This window comes from Dermochelys coriacea, chromosome 4 (genome assembly GCF_009764565.3).
Source record: "Dermochelys coriacea isolate rDerCor1 chromosome 4, rDerCor1.pri.v4, whole genome shotgun sequence".
In the NCBI taxonomy this organism is placed as follows: Eukaryota; Metazoa; Chordata; order Testudines; family Dermochelyidae; genus Dermochelys; species Dermochelys coriacea.
Genome location: NC_050071.1, coordinates 30,207,540 through 30,228,794, shown reverse-complemented (window position 1 = coordinate 30,228,794; position 21,255 = coordinate 30,207,540). Strand labels below are relative to the sequence as shown.

The 21,255-nt window shown below is 43.6% G+C and overlaps 1 protein-coding gene and 1 long non-coding RNA gene across 5 annotated transcripts in view; one reads left to right on the top strand and one right to left on the bottom strand.

Moving 5' to 3' along the window:
* Window positions 1–13,212: 13,212 nt before the first annotated feature.
* LOC122459830 lies at window positions 13,213–18,983 on the bottom strand. 4 transcript variants are annotated; one of them, XR_006280777.1, is made up of 4 exons: window positions 18,850–18,983; window positions 15,582–16,067; window positions 13,921–15,368; window positions 13,213–13,331 (listed from the first exon to the last, which is right to left on the bottom strand). It is a non-coding gene; the product is annotated as an uncharacterized LOC122459830 (long non-coding RNA). The 4 variants fall into 4 exon arrangements; XR_006280779.1 differs by lacking the exon at window positions 18,850–18,983 and adding exons at window positions 16,254–16,356; window positions 16,576–17,321 and having other exon boundaries at window positions 13,921–16,067; XR_006280776.1 differs by having other exon boundaries at window positions 13,921–16,067.
* Window positions 18,935–21,255, top strand: part of UBE2D3 (ubiquitin conjugating enzyme E2 D3) — a 29,839-nt gene continuing 27,518 nt past the window's right edge. The window contains exon 1 of the mRNA XM_038399897.2: window positions 18,935–19,937. Within this exon, the coding sequence (XP_038255825.1) occupies window positions 19,914–19,937 (24 nt within the window). The 5' untranslated portion in view covers window positions 18,935–19,913. The remainder of the gene's footprint in view (window positions 19,938–21,255) is intronic.

Genomic DNA, 21,255 nt, shown 5'->3' with positions numbered 1-21,255 from the left:
ACTGTGATCAACGGAGAGCACTGCTAACGTTTCTCTGAAACTGCTGCGTCCTGTTGTAGTCTGCATTCTACTCACTGCAGAGATACTAGACATACTGCACTTTTTGCTTCTCACCTGTCTGTATACACATCACATACACAAATTTAGTGTTGAGTGGTTTTGTTATTTTAAAGCATGGAGTCATGCACTTATTATGGAAAAATGTATAAAGAAAATAAAGTCTGAGTGGGATTCGGTATGCTATTGGAAGGTGAGTGATTGTCTTTGGAATGAAGTAGTGAACTGGGACTCAGGATATCTGGGTTCAGTCCCCAAGTCTGCCAAAGACTTCCTGTGTGACTTTAGGGGGGAAGATTTAGGCTCAGAGCTGGCGTAAGTGAATGGGGCTCCATGCAGGAGTCTACCTGCATGGAGCTCTTTGTAGGATCATAGTATTAAAGCTTGCCTACAAAGAAAAATTTACCAGTAGGATTATACAGCTGGAGTTATACTGGTATAACTTCCCGTGTGAATGCTTTTCAAGAATTATTAGCCCTGGTCTACGCTATGGGGTTAGGTCGAATTTAGCCACATTAGGTCAATTTTAAAATGAATGTGTCTACACAACCAACCCTGTTCCGTCAACCTAAAGGGCTCTTAAAATCGACTTCTGTACTCCTCCCCAGCAAGGGGAGTGGCAGTAAAATCAACCTTGCTGGGTCAAATTTGGGGTAGTGCAGACACAATTTGATGGTATTGGCCTCTGGGAGCTATCCCAGAGTGCTCCAATGTGACCGTTCTGGACAGCACTTTGAACTCTGATACACTAGCTAGGTACACAGTAAAAGCCCTGGGAAATTTTGAATTTCATTTCCTGTTTGGTCAGCGTGGCAAGCTTAGCAGCACGATGACCATGCAGTTCCCCCAGAATTGCAAACAACCTCCAGCATGTACTGAAAGGGAGATATTGGATCTGATTGCTGGATGGGGAGAAGAATCTGTGCAGGCCGAACTCCGATCAAAAAGAAGAAATGCTAATATATATATGCATGCCAAAATCACACAGGACATGGTCAAGAGGGGCTACAACAGGGACACACAGCAGTGCCGCATGAAAGTTAAGGAGCTCAGGCAAGCCTACCAAAAGACAAAGGAGGCAAACAGTTACTCCAGGTCAGAGCCCCATACATGCCGCTTCTATGATCAGCTGCATGCTGTTCTGGGGGGGACCCTACCACTACCCCACCACTGTCCAAGGACACCTGCAAGGGGGGAGTCTCATGCAACAGGGAGGAGGATTTTGTGGAGGAGGAGGAGAATGTGCAGCAGGCAAGCAGTGAATCTGTTCTTCCCGGCAGCCAGGACCTTTTCGTCACCCTGGAGCCAATACCCTCCCGAGGCGGAATCCCTGACCCTGAAGCCGAGAAAGCAGCTCTGTTGAGTGCACATTTGTAACTACAGTACAGGGTTTAAAAGCAGTAGTGTTTGATGTTTGATTTGCCCTGAATTGGGATGAGTTCACGGCTAGTACGGCTACTGGAAAAGTCTGTTAACGTGTCAGAATGGAGCGGGAAGTCTGCAGGGACATCTCCATCAAGCTCTCCTGGAGGAACTCTGAAAGCCTTTGTAGAAGGTTTCTGGGGAGGGCTGCCTTATTTCATCCTCCACAGTAGGACACTTTACTAGGCCAGGCCAGTAGCAAGTAGTCTGGAATCATTGCAGCACAAAGCGTGGCAGCGAATGGTCCTGGGTTTTGGTCGCATTCAAGCAACATTTGGTCTTTATCTTTCTGTGTTAGCCTCAGGAGAATATCATTCATGGTCAGCTGGTTGAAATAGGGGAATTTTTGTAAGGGAACAGTAAAAGGACCCCATTCATGCTGGGTTGTTTGCTGTTGGCTAAAAGGGATCATCCCGGAGAATAGCCGCGCGGTGGGAGGAGGGGTGAAGAGATCATCCCAGAGAATAGCCATGCAGTGGGGTGGGGGGAGGTGTGTGCTGAAAACCGCAGCCCACTCTTTTTAAATATGAAACCCAACCAGCATTGCTTGCTATGGGAAAGGATGGCGCTGCAGTTTGAAACCATTCCCACATGTTATGAAGGTGGAAGAAGCCAACCCCGCGTACGAAAAGGCTTATCGTGGCTGCTTGGAAACCAAATTCTGTTGCCCAGCTGTGTGTGATGTGTCACCATACCGGCAGGTGCTCAATGTAAAAGGCAAAATGCGACCTTGTACCTAAAGCACATGTGCTGTCTCCTGTGCTTGATTCACTGTGAAAGAGTCTCCCTTTTGTTCTCAGAAATGTATCATAAATTTTACTCTCCTTTTTATCCCCCCCCAGGTGGAAATGTTTCTATGCTCCCCCTATCATCTCCGTCCTTGAGGTTATCGCAGATTAGAAGGCAAAAAAACCCACACTTGCGATTACATGTTTTCCAAGCTCATGCAGTCCTCCCACACTGATAGGACACAGCTTAATGCATGAAGGCATTTAGTGGCAGAGGCCAGGAAAGCATTAAGTGAGCACAAAGAGCAGAGGCAGGAGGCGATGCTGAGGCTAATGGGGGAGCAAACAGACATGATGAAGCGTCTGCTGGAGCTGCAGGAAAGCCAACGAGCACAGACCCCTGCTGCATCCATTGTATAACCACCTGCCCTCCTCCAAGTTCCATATCCTCCTCACCCCCATGCCCAAGAACGCAGTGGGGGGAGGCTTCGGACATCCAGCCACTCCACTCCAGAGGATGGTCCGAGCAGCAGAAGGCTGTCATTCAAACTGTTTGGATTGGTAGGGTGGCTGCAATAAGCAATGTGGCCTTGTCCTTCCCTCCTCCCATACCCCACCCCACCTGGGCTACCTTGTCAGTTATCTCACTTTTTTTTTAATAAAGAAAGAATGCATGGTTTCAAAACAATAGTTACTTTAGTTCCTTTGCCAACTGTAATTGAAGGGGGGAGGGTGGTTGGCTTACAGGGAATTAAAATCAACAAAGGGGGCGGGTTTGCAGCAAGGAAAAACACGCACAGCTGTCACACCGTAGCCTGGCCAGTCATGAAACTGGTTTTCAAAGCCTCTTTCAAGCGCAGCATGCCTAGCTGTGCTTTTCTGATCACCCTGGTGTCTGGCTGCTCAAAATTGGCCGTCAGGCGATTTTCCTCAACCTGGCATCCCGCCATAAACATCTCCCCCTTACTCTCACGGATATTATGGAGCACACGGCAAGCAGCAATAACAATGGGAATGTTGATTGCACTGAGGTCTAACCTAGTCAGCAAACAGCACCAGCGAGCTTTTAAACATCCAAAGGCACATTCTACCACCATTCTGCACTTGCTCAGCCTATAGTTGAACTGCTCCTTTCTACTGTCCAGGCTGCCTGTGTACAGCTTCATGAGCCTTGGGAGCAAGGGGTAGGCTGGGTCCCAAAGGATAACTATAAGCATTGCAACATCCCCAACGGTAATTTTCTGGTCTGGGAAGTAAGTCCCTTCTTGCAATTGCTCGAACAGCCCTCAGTTCCTAAAGATGCAAGCGTCATGCACCTTCCCTGGACGTCCCACATTGATGTGAATGAAACATCCCTTGTGATCCACCAGTGCTTGCAGCACCATTGAGAAGTACCCCTTGCAGTTTATATACTGGCTGACAAGGTGGTCCAGTGCTAAGATAGGGATATGTGTTCCGTCTAATGCCCCACCACAGTTAGGGAACCCCATTGCAGCAAAGCCATCCAGTATGACCTGCACATTTCCCAGAGTCACTACCCTTGATAGCAAAACGTCAGTGATTGCATTGGCTACTTGGATCACAGTAGACTTGCCCATTCCAAATTGATTCCTGACTGACTGGTAGCAGTCAGGCCTTGCAAGCTTCCACAGGGCTATCACCACTCACTTCTCAACTGTCAGGGCAGCTCTCATCTTGGTATTCCAGCGCTTCAGGATGGGGGAAAGCAACTCACAAAGTTCAAGAAAAGTGGCCTTTCACAGTGGCTGCGAAATTTTCGCATGCGTATCATCCCATACCCGCAACACTATGCGGTCCCACCAGTCTGTGCTTGTTTGCCAGGCCCAGAATTGGTGTTCCAACCAGCCCCACTGCCACCATGATGTCCCAATTGCCACAGCCTGTGCTTTCAGGAATGTCTGTGTCTATGTCCTCATCACAATCGTCCTCATGCTGGCATCTCTTAGCCCGGTTCTGCACATACTCAAGATAATGCGGGAGGTGTTTACAATGCTCACAACAGCAGTGGTGCGCTGAGCAGGCTCCATGCTTGCCATGGTATGGTGTCTGCATGGGTAACCCAGAAAAAAAGGCTTGAAACAATTGTCTGCCATTGCTTTCACAGAGGGAGGAAGGGGCGACTGACAACATGTACCCAAAACCACACTCGACAATGTTTTTTCCCCATCAGGCATTGGGAGCTTAACCCAGAATTCCAATGGGCAGTGGAGACTGCGGGAACTGTGGGATAGCTACCCACAGTGCACCGCTCTGTAAGTCGATGCTAGCCACGATATCGAGGACACACTCCGCCGACTTAATGTGCTTAGTGGGGACATACACAATCGACTGTATAAAATCGATTTCTAAAAATCAACTTGTATAAAATGGACCTAATTTCATAGTGTAGACATACCCTTTGAGTGTTTCTTTCTGGGTTAGATTATACTGCTTTCAAGGTGACATAAATGAAACCAGAAAGCAGCACTCTTATTCTGGAATTAGAGCATCCACACAGGAAATGATATCAATATAACTATAGCTGTATAATTATACCAGAAGAATTATGCTGGTAAATATCCCCACGTAGATAAACCCTTAATCTGTTTGTCTCAGTTTGCAATCTTCTGCTTGTATGTTTTAACTCTTTTTGCTATCTTTTGTCTGTCTTGCCTATGACATTGTAAGATCTTTGGGGCAAAGACTCTTCCTTTACTATGGGTTTGTACACAATGGAGCTCTGATGTTGGATAGGATCTCTAGGTTCTACTGTAGTAGAAATAATAATATGCATATTCCAAATACTTAGCTTAGTAGAACAGAACCAGGATAATCAATACTAAAATATGCATATCGTTGTAAATAGTAATGTCCTTTAATTTACTAACATGTGTTATTAGCATCAGTGTTGTTATTTAGCCCATAACATTTGAGAACGTTCCCTGATAAATTCGGTGTTAGTTCAAGAGACACAGAGTATTTATAACTAATCAAGCTTACCTTATTTTAAAAAATATTTTGGATACTTAATTGCTGTTTGGCAGTTTTTTCCAACAGTCGTGTTTTAATGACATGAATAATATAAGTCAGAAAACAAATAAGACTCACATCTCCAAAAGATAATTTTAAAATCATAGAAATGTAGGGATGGGTGGGACCTCAAAATGTCATCTAGTCCATCTCCCCCATGCTGAGGCAGGACCACATATACCTGGACCATCCCTGACAGGTATTTGTCTAATCTGTTTTCAACCTCCAGTGACAAGGATTCCACAACCTCCCTTGGTAACCTTTTCAAGTATCTAACTATCCTTATAGTTAGAAAGTTTTTTCCTTAAATCTAACCTAAATCTCCTTTGCTGCCGATTAAACCAATTTCTTCTTGCCAAATCTTCAGTGGAAATGGAGAACACTGTCCTCTTTATAACAGCCCTTAACATACTTGACGATTGTTATCAGGTCCCCTCTCAGTGTTCTTTTCTCAAGACTAAATATATCTAGTTGTTTTTTAACCTTTCCTCATAGGTCAGGTTTCTAAACCTTTTTTGTCATTTATGTTGTTGTCCTCTCCAGTTCCTCCACATCTGTCTTAAAGTGTGGTGCCTAGAACTGGGCACAGTATTCCAACTGAGGCTTCTCAAATAACATATTGAACTGCACTTCGCTGGAAACATTTATACTGAGTAGTGTAATGACATTAGTTTATTATTCATTTATTGTGTGATGTTATGATTAACTAACATGTCATGTCATTGTATGTTAAATAGAGTTAAGTTGTAGGGTTATAGAAGTATAAGATTGATCAGTTGTTAGAAGGAATAATTATTAGGGCTGTCAAGCAATTAAAAAATTAATCACACTGTTAATAATAGTATACCATTTATTTAAATATTTTTGATGTTGTCTACATTTTCAAATATATTGATTTCAATTACAGCACAGAATAAAAAGTGTACAGTGCTCACTTTATTTTTTATTACAAATATTTGCACTGTAAAAAACAAAAGAAATAGTATTTTTCAATTAACCTAATATAAGTACTGTAGTGCAATCTCTTTATCATAAAAGTTGAACTTAAAAATGTAGAATTATGTACCAAAAAACCCTACATTCAAATTCAAATAATGTAAAACTTTAGACCCTACAAATCTAATCAGTCCTATTTCTTGTTCAGCAAATCGCTCAGACAAACAAATTTGTTTACATTTGCAGATGATGATGCTGCCTGCTTCTTGTTTACAATGTCACCTGAAAGTGAGAACAGGAGTTTGCATGGTACTGTTGTAGCCAGCGTCACAAGATATTTATATGCCAGATGCGCTAAAGATTCATACGTCCCTTGATGCTTCAACCACCATTCCAGAATGCTGATGATGGGTTCTGCTCAATAATGATCCAAGCAGTGTAGACCGATGGATGTTCATTTTCATCATCTGAGTCAGATGCCACCAGCAGAAGGTTGATTTCTTTTTTGGTGGTTTGGGTTCTGTAGTTTCTGCATCAGAGTGTTGCTCTTTTAAGACTTCTGAAAGAATGCTCCATGCCTCATCCCTCTCAGATTTTGGAAGGCACTTCAGATTCTCAAACCTTGGGTCGAGTGCTATAGCTATCTTTAGAAATTTCACATTGGTACCTTCTTTGCATTTTGTCAAATTTGCAGTGAAAGTGTTCTTAAAACGAACAACATGTGCTGAGTCATCATCCGACACAGTTATAACATGAAATATATGGCAGAATGCAGGTAAAACAGAACAGTAGACATACAATTCTCCCCCAAGGAGTTCAGTCACAAATTTAATTAACACATTATTTTTTTAACAAGCGTCATCAGCATGAAAGCATGTCCTCTGGAATTACGGCCGAAGCATGAAGAGGCATAGGAATCTTTAGCGCGTCTGGCACATAAATATCTTGCAACACCACCTACAACAGTGCCATGCGAACGCCTGTTCTCACTGAGTGTGTAATGCAGTGTTCTAGGACAGCACAGTGTTCAGGTTGAAGCAGAAGATAATAGTTTCCATAGGGACATTAGGAAAGTTCCTCCGTAGGATATTTTGTGAAAAATAAAAGATAACCCCGGGGTTCATTTATCGAATGACAGAACAAAAAATTGTTCTTCAGACCTATTTTTTTAAGATGATATGAAGTAAAAGAATCTCTGACATTCTTATAAATGAATGTATCCAGTGATTTCCACTAATGTTTATTGCAAATATCCAATATTCCTTACTGAACACCATAACTGAGAGGCTATAGCAAAAAACTATTGTACGTTATTATTTATAATATAAATAATGGATATATTCTAAGTAGCAAATTATAAAATTACTGTTACATTATTTTAGAATATAATAAGGGAAGAATTACTACCTGAAAAAACTGAGCAAGAGTATATTACTATTTAGTCTGGCTATTGTTCATTGTGCATTGTTCACAATGCAACTGTTATGTTTTGAAAGTAGGTGCTCTGTTTATAAAATACCTTAGTACCTACTGTACCATACCAATAATATGTACCATTATTTAATTTTAAAGTTCCCTGTGAAGTAAAATGCCAATTATTGTCGCATTATATGGGACATCAAAGGTGAGAATGCCAGTTCCTGCAGTGCAGTGTGATTTGAATGGCTAATAGCGCAAGCAAGTATTAGCTTTCTCTGTTGAAGTCTGAGTATATGATCTCCACAACACAACTAAATTCAGTTCAAAGTTACTGCTGGATAAGTATGACCAGTAGCATTGTGCTATTAGGATAAGTCATTTTATGTTTCGCTGTTGATTTAAAGAAAAGGAGTACTTGTGGCACCTTAGAGACTAACAAATTTATTTGAGCATAAGCTTTCGTGAGCTACAGCTCACTTCATCGGATGCATTCGATGAAGTGAGCTGTAGCTCACGAAAGCTTATGCTCAAATAAATTTGTTAGTCTCTAAGGTGCCACAAGTACTCCTTTTCTTTTTGCGAATACAGACTAACACGGCTGCTACTCTGAAAGCTGTTGGTTTAATAATAGTGCTCTAGAGATTCCTGATACAGACTCTCACTCCCAGTGCCAGGTCTGGCAGCACTGCCCCCGAGGAAGCGATTAACCCCCTTGTTACTCATCTGTGATCTCACAGAAGACAAAGGCCCAGATATTTGGTACCTATCAACTAATGACCATGGAAGGTCATTCAGGAAGCCGGCCACTTTGGACTAGCTGGAGAACAAAAAACTAAGGTGGCTAGCCCGTTGACAAGTTTGCCAGGAAGAAGAACAAAGGACTGAGGAGGGGCCAGGTGGGGGATTGTATAGTGTGGGTTGCTGGAAGCAGAGACACTTCTCGACTGTGGGCTGAGAGAGAGCCCTGGGTTCTGTACAGACCCGGCTGGACTTCACTCTAGCTTCCTGTTTCCTACGCTAACCTAAGGGCTTCCTACGCTATGTTCCGTATATTTTAAAAACAAACCAAAAAACAAAACAAAACTGTTTTTATAATGCTGGCTGAGAGGCACTCCAGATTAAGTTGGGGTGCATTGCTCCCTTTGTATGTAACTCTCCCCCATGTGTCCAATTTAGGTGGACTTGCTGAGGGGATCTCACGGTGTGAAGGAAGGGTGCTGAAGGCTCTGAGGTTCAGTCCCCGGAGCCAGTGAAGCCACGGGACTTACCACAGAGAAAGAGTGCAACCCTTGAGGATTGACCTCTGAAGGCAGTTCTCCTGGGGGCTATTACAGAGCTGTTTGAGACCACCGGGCCTGTAGGATCCATGAACCTGGTAAGAAGCATTTGAATAAACTACCAATGAAATTATCCTCACACTCTAAAGCAAATTGCAATAAGCCTAGATTAAGGCAGAACAAGATACTAAATATCACAAATGCTTCATTAAACTGAATCAAGTACCAAGCTGAGGAATGCTGATTTGGAACCGGTGGATATAAAGGCAAAGGGCCTCATTCTGATCTCTCATTGGTTTTACTTTTGTATAACTCCCTTCACTTCAATGGGTTTATTCTGGATTTACACTAGTGTGAATGCAAGGTCAAATTCTGATCTCTGTTGCACTAGTGTAAACCGTCACTAACTCCACTGAAATAATTGAATTTATTCCAGATTTATGCTGGTGTAGTTGAGAGCATAATCTGGCCTGAAAGCTCTATGGAACTCTTTGGACACATTGGGCCTGGTTCTTAAATCAGGAATAACTCAACTGAAGTCAGTGGCTTTATATTGGAATAAAATCAGTGTAAATGCAGTTAGAATAAAATCCTGAAATTCTCTGACCAGAAAACACTCAAGGAGTCAATTTTGCAATGCACTTGAGTACTACCTCAGCAGATCAGAGTTTATAAAACCTGTTATGAATACAAATGTTTCATAATAGTTTCATTTCAGTGAAAACAAGATAGTTTTTTAATTTAAATATTCTCCTGAAGCATTGGAAACAAAAACTGAAAGCACTGTTCTAAGTGCAAGAGGATTAGAGAATGAAACTAACTAGAAAAAACTGACATTCACCAATCTAAGTTTAAGGACTAATTCTCATGTGCACTAAGAGTGTAAAGGCCCCTTTATGCTGCCAGAGAGGTAAAAAGTAGCCTTAGTGTAAATGAGAACCATACCAAATGTGTCCAAATTAAATGAAATGGAAATACTTAATAACAAATGGTGAAAATTACAGTTTTTAAATAATGTCAGGTTTATAGTGTGAGACGTTATAATATTGTTAAAGACATTTCAAAAATCTTTAGAGGGCCTGATTCACCACAGTATTGTTTGTTTTCTACCAGTAAGAAAAGGAGTACTTGTGGCACCTTAGAGACTAACAAATTTATTAGAGCATAAGCTTTCGTGAGCTACAGCTCACTTCATCGGATGCATTTGGTGGAAAAAACAGAGTAGAGATTTATATACACACACACAGAGAACATGAAACAATGGGTTTATCATACACACTGTAAGGAGAGTGATCACTTAAGATAAGCCATCACCAACAGCAGGGGGGGGAAGGAGGAAAACCTTTCATGGTGACAAGCAGGTAGGCTAATTCCAGCAGTTAACAAGAATATCAGAGGAACAGTGGGGGGTGGGGTGGGAGGGAGAAATACCATGGGGAAATAGTTTTACTTTGTGTAATGACTCATCCATTCCCAGTCTCTATTCAAGCCTAAGTTAATTGTATCCAGTTTGCAAATTAATTCCAATTCAGCAGTCTCTCGTTGGAGTCTGTTTTTGAAGCTTTTTTGTTGAAGTATAGCCACTCTTAGGTCTGTGATCGAGTGACCAGAGAGATTGAAGTGTTCTCCAACTGGTTTTTGAATGTTATAATTCTTGACGTCTGATTTGTGTCCATTCATTCTTTTACGTAGAGACTGTCCAGTTTGGCCAATGTACATGGCAGAGGGGCATTGCTGGCACATGATGGCATATATCACATTGGTAGATGCGCAGGTGAAGGAGCCTCTGATAGTGTGGCTGATGTGATTAGGCCCTATGATGGTATCCCCTGAATAGATATGTGGACAGAGTTGGCAACGGGCTTTGTTGCAAGGATAGGTTCCTGGGTTAGTGGTTCTGTTGTGTGGTGTGTGGTTGCTGGTGAGTATTTGCTTCAGATTGGGGGGCTGTCTGTAAGCAAGGACTGGTCTGTCTCCCAAGATCTGAGAGAGCGATGGCTCGTCCTTCAGGATAGGTTGTAGATCCTTGATGATGCGTTGGAGGGGTTTTAGTTGGGGGCTGAAGGTGATGGCTAGTGGCGTTCTGTTGTTTTCTTTGTTGGGCCTGTCCTGTAGTAGGTGACTTCTGGGTACTCTTCTGGCTCTGTCAATCTGTTTCTTCACTTCAGCAGGTGGGTATTGTAGTTGTAGGAATGCATGATAGAGATCTTGTAGGTGTTTGTCTCTGTCTGAGGGGTTGGAGCAAATGCGGTTATATCGTAGCGCTTGGCTGTAGACAATGGATCGAGTGGTATGATCTGGATGAAAGCTAGAGGCATGTAACTCCATTGAATTAATTTGTTACTTCAGTTTTAGTCCAGCACATACTTGTGAATTGGACCCTGATATCCCTGATATTTATTTTGGTAGTGCCAAAGCAACCTGAAGTATAATCGCAAAGTAGAGTGTTCCCCACCACCACCATTTTGTGTTTTATTCCTGGTTTTGTTACAGACTTCCTGTTTTACCTTGGGCAAGTCACATAACCGCTCTGTAATTCCAGTCTCTGTCGCTAAAATGGGGATAACAATACTTGGAGTACCTACCTCATTAAAGTTAGTAAAGTACTTTGAGATCATCAAATGGAAGATGCTATATAAGGCATCCATTCAGAAAAGCATTTAACCATTTCCATGGGACTACTTGTGTGCTTAAAGTTAAGCCTGTGCTTTGCTGAATCTGGGTCTCAGTGTCAAGTATTAATATACTACCAAGATTTTAAACCTCCTGAATCACAAAAACCTTCGCTAATCTAATTTATCTCTCTAGTGCCACATATAATGGAAGAATAGTATGATTTCTGTCTACAAAGAACTAAATTATTCACTTTACTTCACAGGTATATATTTTTTTTCCATGATGTCTCCTCCTGATTTAAATGGTCATTGGATCAAGTGCAGATGCATTGTCCTCAGATTATAGATTCTACTGTGGTATTTAACAGTAATATCAGTTTTTGCCTATTTGAAAAAAAACAAAGATCAGACGTTATAGGGAAAACTGAGGTCCAGTGAGCAGTTGGGTGCTGTAATCTATGTGAATGTGGAGTCGCAGCTACTCCCGTAACACTGACTGCCCCATCTGATCCATACCTCACTGCATTTTACAGCATTTTTTATCCCCACGTTGCAGTCTTACATAACAAGTTTTTGAATATTTGAACTGAGGATACCCCAACCAACTCCACTATAAATCTGTTCTAGGCTTGTACTTTTAAGATTCCCCCCTTCCCCATGTCTAGTCTAAACTTTTTTCCTTTCTTAGCTTTAGGCCATTGCTCCTAGTTTTATTGTAATGCTTGATATGGTTGAGAAGGTATTCTTGAAATTTAATTCTTTTTTTGTGTGTCTATAGAAATTTTGAAGAAAATCTCTTCCATAGTTTTTAAGTTAGTAGTGTGTGAAAACTTGATGGATTTTTGCACTTCAAGAAAATTGTTCAAATGCCTTTCCATGACTCAAAAACTGTTTGGATTTAAAACTTCAAACTTGTCATGTAATTAGACTTTTGCTGGAGTAAGAATTTCAGAATTTGGCTCTTAGTGTGGATCTGTAGAAGATAATAAAGTAGCAAAATGTAGACAACGGTTACTGTATCACTACATAAATATTTCATACACATGTAATTCAACTTACACAATATTTAATACAGGTTTGACAGTGGTAAAGTATTCCACTGTGTTTGAGATGTTATGAAAATACCTGATGAGGGATGTGTGGTACTTTATAAATTGTTTTTAAAACAGTGCTGTAATATAAAGTTTTAGTACTCAACTATTTAACAAAAAGAAAAGGAGTTCTTGTGGCACCTTAGAGACTAACAAATTTATTAGAACGTAAGCTTTCGTGAGCTACAGCTCACTTCATTGGATGCATTTGGTGTTTTTTCCACCAAATGCATCCGATGAAGTGAGCTGTAGCTCACGAAAGCTTATGCTCTAATAAATTTGTTAGTCTCTAAGGTGCCACAAGTACTCCTTTTCTTTTTGCAAATACAGACTAACACGGCTGCTACTCTGAAAACTATTTAACAAGTAAGCCATATCTCCCAGCTATGATTTCAGAGGCCTCTGATTCACAAATATGACATTGTGGCCAGGAACTCAGTGTTTCAATGTCTGAGGAAAAAAACTACTACTTCTTTTGCAACTTTTAAATAAATATTATGGTGGTATATAAATGAACAAATCGTAGCTGTACAGGGATTGGCTAAATTACATATGTGAAAATCCCACCACCATTTATTTAGGATTGATCTTAACAGTCTAAATAAAATTAACCAAATTCAAAACACTAATATTTACAGGCAAATACATTAAGGTTGAAATGCTAAATGTATGTAAATCAGGAAATCCATATTCATTGTTCCTACAGCAATCATAACTTGTCTCACTAGTATTTTCCATTACTTCATATGGTGTTATCTTCTTTACAAAAAAAACATTCAAAAACCAGTTGGAGAACACTTCAATCTCTCTGGTCACTCGATTACAGACCTAAGAGTGGCTAGCCTTCAACAAAAAAGCTTCAAAAACAGACTCCAACAAGAGACTTCTGAATTGGAATTAATTTGTAAACTGGATACAATTAACTTAGGCTTGAATAGAGACTGGGAATGGATGAGTCATTACACAAAGTAAAACTATTTCCCCATGTTATTTCTCCCCCCCCCCACCCCACCCCGCACTGTTCCTCAGATATTCTTGTTAACTGCTGGAAATAGCCTACCTTGCTTGTCACCATGAAAGGTTTTCCTCCTTTCCCCCCCCTGCTGCTGGTGATGGCTTATCTTAAGTGATCACTCTCCTTACAGTGTGTATGATAAACCCATTGTTTCATGTTCTCTGTGTGTGTATATCAATCTCCCCTCTGTTTTTTCCACCAAATGCATCCGATGAAGTGAGCTGTAGCTCACGAAAGCTTATGCTCAAATAAATTTGTTAGTCTCTAAGGTGCCACAAGTACTCCTTTTCTTTTTGCAAATACAGACTAACACGGCTGCTACTCTGAAACCTTCATTACTTTATGTCAGCATTGCAAAACTCTGCACAGGCTTTCATAATAGGGCCTGAACCTGCAAACCCTTACTTGCACAACTAGTCTTTACTAACCTAATTATTCTTGTTGAGATCAAAGAGTTACTGAATATTCATGATAATTTTCAAAGCTGATAAATATATATATATATAACATTGCTAAAAGATTTGAGAGAAATCAGAATGGTAGGAGAGAGTTTGTTCTGCAAGTGGTTTATTATTATATGTTTTTGTAATTTATGGCAGGGGAGCTAAAACCTTGGGCAGTGCCCTGTTTTTATTTTTTTATAACTCTAAATAAATCAGTAACATAACTTTAAATGTCCTTGCCTTTTTTGAATTAAAATCTCAAGTATCATGTTACATTAACATACTATTATGTATTTAATTTAATTGCTTTTAAATAAAAACTATTGAGCATACAAACTACCTATTTTTTATTTAATCATGTATATTCACCTAACATGACAATATATTCTTATTTACAGAAATGATGATCTATTACAAACCAATGACCACACATGAAACCACTCAGTAGTTATTTTTATTTTATCACAAGTACATGAGATCACACTTTCAAATACGTTTTTATTTTGATGTGTGATCTTTGAAACAGCACACAAAAACAAGATGTTTACCAGGATAACCATTCTTGCACACTTAAATTAGCAAGAAAAATTACAGAGATGCATGCTATATTTTCACTCATTTATAATTTATTTCTCAACCATTTTATTGTAAAATAGCAAAGCATGACATCCTCAAAGATGCCTAATCAGATTTCAGATTTCAAAATAAAACTATTTTTGAGAATTCCACATTAAAAAAAGTGTCTAAAAACTGTTAATTAGTGAAAATTTTTTAAAAATGGATAGTTGGAATTTTACTGATTTCTCCAAAATTATTCACTTTCAGGATTACAATGAGCTATAAGTAACAGTAAGGTATTCTATAGTAATGGCCCAAAACATTGTAGAGACATTAATGAAAGATGTGGTTTGGACCACATCTCTGGAATACAGTAATAATGATTATATGGTATAGTGCTGATGCAAGCATCTGGGTAACAAAAGGAGTAAGAGCAAAGAAGATGCTCGGACTGGGTAAAATTTATCACACAGAAAAACATCATTTTTTTTCTTAGGGCTACACTTGCTAAAATCCCTTAAGAGCCACATATCAGTCCCATATTAAAAAACATTTAATTTTATAAGGCAGAATATTATTTTCAATGTGTTTGCCCTATAACCCAGTTCTTCTCAAACTTTTTTATATTGGGAAACATTTTTAAAGATTGAGATTTTCTTGTGGACATTTCCCCTCCTGGGCCCACATCTCTTCTGCAGTAACTAGACTCCTTGGGTACACAGAAAAGTAATAACAGAGCAATACGAAAGACAACATAACGAAAACAAACTCAAATCACTGAAATGGATATCTTGCGGCACCTTAGAGACTAACAAATTTATTTGAGCATAAGCTTTCGTGAGCTTACAGCTCACTTCATCGGATACATCCGATGAAGTGAGCTGTAGCTCACGAAAGCTTATGCTCAAATAAATTTGTTAGTCTCTAAGGTGCCACAAGTACTCCTTTTCTTTTTGCGAATACAGACTAACACGGCTGCTACTCTGAAACCTGAAATGGATATGATTGTTTAATTATGTATCTAAGCTGGTTATTTCTTTTCCCTGGACATCACAGTTGTTAATAGTAAACCTCCCATAATTTCCTGAAAACTCCACTGCTCTAATCTCTCCAGGTCAGTTTGCAGTTTGATTTTGTCCTCTTACATGTTTGCTACGTCATCAAAATGGGGTAAGGTTCTTGCCTCAAAAATCTAAGTATGATTGAATTTACACAAATATAAGCATCTAATACAAAGTTAGAAAGCAGCCTTGTTCTGAGTTACCTATATTAAAAAAAGCTTTATAAACCTTTAGACAGGAAGCATCACTGTTTAAGACTGACCAGTTACTCCACCAGGATAAAAGCAGCAGCTCCATGGGTCTTTTAGAAGTGTTCTGGGAGAATTACAGTAGTCCATGGAACTCAGTGTGATAATCAAGTTAATTCCAGAGAGAATGGCTCCAAGTGCTTGAGGATCCAGGTACCACCCGGTTCCTAGAATAGAAATGGACATAAGGCTTGAAGTAGGTGTCATTTTCAAAATCTTGGAAGAGTGAAGACTCTTAAATATTTGCTTGAGCCACAGCTCTTCCCCCTAAAGAGGCAGGCATACAATTGTATTTTTGGCTTTACTATTATGATGTTCTTGTAAAATAAATAAGCCAAGTCTCAGCATCATACCTGACCTCCTACAGAGGGCTTCTTATTCCATTCCCAGAATCGTCCCAGCTCTTGCTGCAAGGGCCCTAGGGTGACCAGATAGCAAGTACAAAATATTGAGACACTTTTTTGGAGGGAAAAAGAAAAGGAGTACTTGTTGCACCTTAGAGACTAACAAATTATTTAGAGCATAAGCTTTTGTGAGCTACAGCTCACTGCATCCGATGAAGTGAGCTGTAGCTCACGAAAGCTTATGCTCTAATAAATTTGTTAGTCTCTAAGGTGCCACAAGTACTCCTTTTCTTTTTGCAAATACAGACTAACACGGCTGCTACTCTGAAACCTTTTTTGGAGGGAGGCATAGTTGCCTTTATAAGATGAAGCCCCTAATATTGGGAGTCTGGTCACCCTAAAGGGACCTCATGTTCCATTCTCAGAGGAGCCTCTCTCTGCACCTAGCCTTCTCCAGAGTCTTGACTTTCTCCTGACCACATTCTCTGAAGATCATACGGAGTCCAAGATAAAACAAGCTCTATTTTGTTTCTTGGAGACATCAGGACTTAATTTACTTAAGAGTCACTGAAGTGTTAAACACATTGCCCTTTTGACACATTTGTGAATGCAGGGGCAGAGTCAGATTCTCCCAAATCTAAACTGTTTTTTAAATAAGATTTCTAGTCCTCATGGTTAACAAAGGTAGCCTTCCAAAGTGTTGTCTGCCTTGGTCTGCAGGCAGCCTGAAATAATAGTCCTGATGTGTGAACTTCCATCATAGAATTGTAGGACTGGAAGGACCTCCAGAGAGAGGTCTAGTCCAGTCCCATGCATTCATTGCAGCACTAAGTATTACCTAGACCCACACTGGCACGTTTGTCTAACCTGCTCTTAAAAATCTTCAATTATGGAGGTTCCACAACCTCCTAGGTAATTTATACCAGTGTTTAAATACCCTGACAAATTGTAACCTAAACTGCCCTTGCTGCAACTTAAGCCCATTGCTTCTTGTCCTATCTTCAGAGGCTAAGGAGTACATTTTTTCTCCCTCCTCTTTGTAACAACCTCTTATATACTTGAAAACTGTTATCATGTTCCCTCTCAATCTTCTCTTCACCCGACCAAACAAACCCAATTTTTTCAATCTTCCCTCATAGGTTAGGTTTCCTAGACCTTTATTCATTTTTGTTGCTCTTTGCTGGACTTTCTCCAATTTGTCCACGCCTATTCTCATTCAGGAGCTAATTATAAAGTGTAATAATGTCACCTTTAACTTTTTAATTGCCGAGCAGTGGTAGGAATGGGGAGGGGGTCAGACATGGCCCAGGGAGAATGGGAATTGAGAGCCACGGAAGGACTAAGGCCATGCAAGGATCAGGAGCCACAGAGCCGTTGCCACAGCAAGCAAGGTGGGGTTGCCACCTGTCTGTTTTTTTAACGGAACACCTGGTCAAAAAGGGACCCTGGTAGCTCCAATCAGCATTGCTGACTGGGCCAATAAAAGTCCAGTTGGCACAGGACTGGCAGGCTCCCTACCCGGCTTTGCGCGGCTCCCAGGAAGCGGTGGCCATGTCCCTCTGGCTCCTAGGCACAGGGGCAGCCACTGGGGCACCACGTGCTGCCCCCGCCCCGAGCGCTGGCTCCGCAACTCCCATTAGCTGGGAACTGCAGCCAATGGAGGCTGCAGGAGTTGCGCCACCTGGCCACACCTCCGCCTAGGAGCCAGAGGGACATGGTGGCCACTTCTCGGAAGGCACCTGAGGTAAGCACCGTCCGGAGTCTGCACCCCAAATCCCTAGCCCCCTTCTGCACCCAAACTACCTCCTGGAGCCTGTACCCAGCACCCCGTCCCACGGCCCAACCCCCGCTCAGAACACCCTCCCACATGCTGAATGCCTTCGCCCCAGCCCAGAGCCCCCTCCTGTACCCCAAACCCTTCATCTCCAGCCTCACCCCCCTCCTGCACCTCAACCTGGTGAAAATGAGTGAGGATGGGGGAAAGGGGGAGATGGAGTTAGCACGGGGTGGGGCCTTGGGGAAAGGGCAGGACTTCAGGACAGAACAAGGGTGTTGTTGCAATTTTTTGTGCAATTAGAAAGTTAGCAACCCTAACTAAGATGTCTCTGAATCAGGGGGTAGCTGTGTTAGTCTGTATCCACAAAAACAGGGAGTCCGGTGGCACCTTAAAGACTAACAGATTTATTTGGGCATAAGCTTTCGTGGGTAAAAAACCCACTTCTTCAGATGCATGGAGTGAAAAATACAGATGCAGGCATTATATACTGACACGTGAAGAGAAGAGAGTTACTTCACAAGTGGAGAACCAGTGTTGACAGGGAAAATTCGATCAGGGTGGATGTAGTCCACATCCAATAATTGATGAGCAGGTGTCAATTCCAGGAGAGGCAAAGCTGCTTTTGTAGTGAGGCAGCCACTCCCAGTCCCTATTCAAGCCCAAATTAATGGTGTTAAATTTGCAAATGAATTTTAGTTCTGCAGTTTCCCTTTGAAGTCTGTTTCTGAACATGTGTCTGTACCTCCAACAATCCTAGCAGAAGCAAGGCAGCGTAACTATACCTCCCTGTAACTGGGCCAGGTGAACCCAGCTGGGGACAGGACTAACCTCGACTCCACCGAGGCGCAAACGTGCTGCGTCTACACTGGACGTACACGGACCCGGAAACACACCCAGGACAAAGGGAGACAAACAGGAAAGGGGAGGGGCATTCCTGCCACTCCTCCTCTAGCCCCGCTGGGGTTTGTTTCCCCTTCGCAGCGGCTGAGCGGAGGGATACCAGTACGCGGTCAGCTAAACACGAACGCAGATCCGGGCGCACCGGCCATTTTGCGCACACGCACAGACGAACCCCTTCGGGGCGGGGACGCAGGAGAATCGAAGGCCCGGCAAGACCCTTCGCTCTGTGGGCTGCTCCGTAGCCCGCAGAGCGACGGACAAACCGCCCCCTCAAGCGGCCATTGGGCCCTGCCTAATGCACCGGAAGCTCCAGTTTCACACTGTCTGCGAAGAGCGAACGACAAGCTTCTGATTGGCCAAGCGGCGCCTCTTTCCCCACCCCAGAACAGGAACGCGTGCGCTTACTCTCTTCCCCCCGCCGCCGTAGCACTAGAAGGCGCATGCGCGCAACTTGCACGAGCCTGAGCCTGCCCCCCGGACTTTCCCCCGTCAGTCTCGGGAGCGCGTGCGCGGATTCCCAGGCGGCGGCGGTTAGCACGTCCCTCCCCCGCTCCAGTCGGGGGGGGGGTGCAGGCGAGGCTCCTCAGTGACCCGCCCCGGGAGCGGGGGGCGGTGCTTGCTGTCCCCTCCTTTCTTCCTCGGCCTCGCCACCGGCGGCGGGTGTGCAGGGGGGCTGAGCTCGATTTCTTCCGTGGCGGCGGAGGCTCAGCTCAGCTCAGCTCAGCTCATCGTCTGTCCTCTCCCGGGCGGGAGAGGCGGCGGCAGTAGCAGCCAGCGATCTCCGGAGTAGGGGCCGGACCCGCCCGTCGGGAGGAGGCTGTGGGCGGCTGCGCTCCGTGCGGGCGGGCGCCCCTGGCTGTTTCCGGAGGAAGGAGAGACGCAACTATCCCCCCTCCCCCCTCAGCGCGAGCGGAGCCCGGAGTCACCGCGGCGCAGAGACAGGCCCGGCGGGCGGCGGCGGCGGCGCGCGCACACACACACACACACACACAATGGCGCTCAAACGCATCAACAAGGTGAGCGAGGGGCGGGCCGAGGAGACGGCGCTGCTGACCCCCCCCCACCCACCCCCGACGCCGGGGCTGCGTGTCAGGCCCCGGCGGGGGCTTGTCCCTGGGGCGGTGTTGCTGTCGCTCGGGGTTATTGGGTCCCGCGCGGAGGGGAAGGGGGGCAGCGTTGCTTGCTGTGTGCGCGGTGCCCCCGGCTGGGGTGGGGAGTGAGGGGGGCGTGCGGCCGGGGCGGGTGACCCTCGTCTGCGGTGAGGAGCAGGGAGCCTGTCGGGCAGGGGGGTGGCTGATCTCCTTCCGGGGCTCGGGCTGGCTGTGCGGGGCGACGTGGGGAGGGCGGGTGGTGTCGCCCGGGAGCCCTTTTTGTCGCAGTCACCGGGAAGGTCGCGGGGCCTCGGGGGACGCTGTGGGCTGTCCGGAGGGCCAGGGCAGGGGCTCTAAATGTCAGTGTCACCCGGCGCGGAGATGGTGTCGGCTTCTCGCCTCCATCGCTTCCGCTGCTGTTACTGATTCCCCGGCTGTGCTGTGGCTGTGTTTACATCGCAGGGACAGTCAGTGCTGGGCCGCTCCTTCCCGAGGGGGGAATCCACCTCCCGGCCAAATTGGTTTCTCTTCCCTGGCGTGTAACTTCTTTCCCGCATTGTAAGATGGCGGCGGGTTTGCCTAGTTCAGGCTCTTTCCGGGTCTCTTGGTTTCTGCAATAACATCACACACACACACACACACACACACACGCGTCCACACTCCCGTCAACTCACACTGCACAGGAGCAGCTGCTCCTCTAGCTTTCCCCTTCCCCCTGCAAACCCACTACTTCCATAATGTAGAGGAATGGCTTTTTACCTCATCTCTTGCTTTACTGGAGGCGGAGGACTGTGTGATGTATTGAGAATTTCGTCCTTGCACAATCCAGCAGGGTGGAGTAAATTTACAGCTAACTCAAAAAAAATGTTGGGGTGATGGCAGTTCAACCTTTCCCGAGAGGAAGGTTAGTGGCAGAGGGAGGGGTTTAGGTAACTTATAAATCTTAGGTTTCAGAGTAGCAGCCGTGTTAGTCTGTATTCGCAAAAAGAAAAGGAGTACTTGTGGCACCTTAGAGACTAACAAATTTATTAGAGCATAAGCTTTCGTGAGCTACAGCTCACTTCAAATGCATCCGATGAAGTGAGCTGTAGCTCACGAAAGCTTATGCTCTAATAAATTTGTTAGTCTCTAAGGTGCCACAAGTACTCCTTTTCTTTTTGTAAATCTTAATTTCAGTTGTGATGTTCCTGTGGAACAAAGGTTTAGTGTTATAGTGCAGCATCCAAGCTCCCAAATTGTTGGG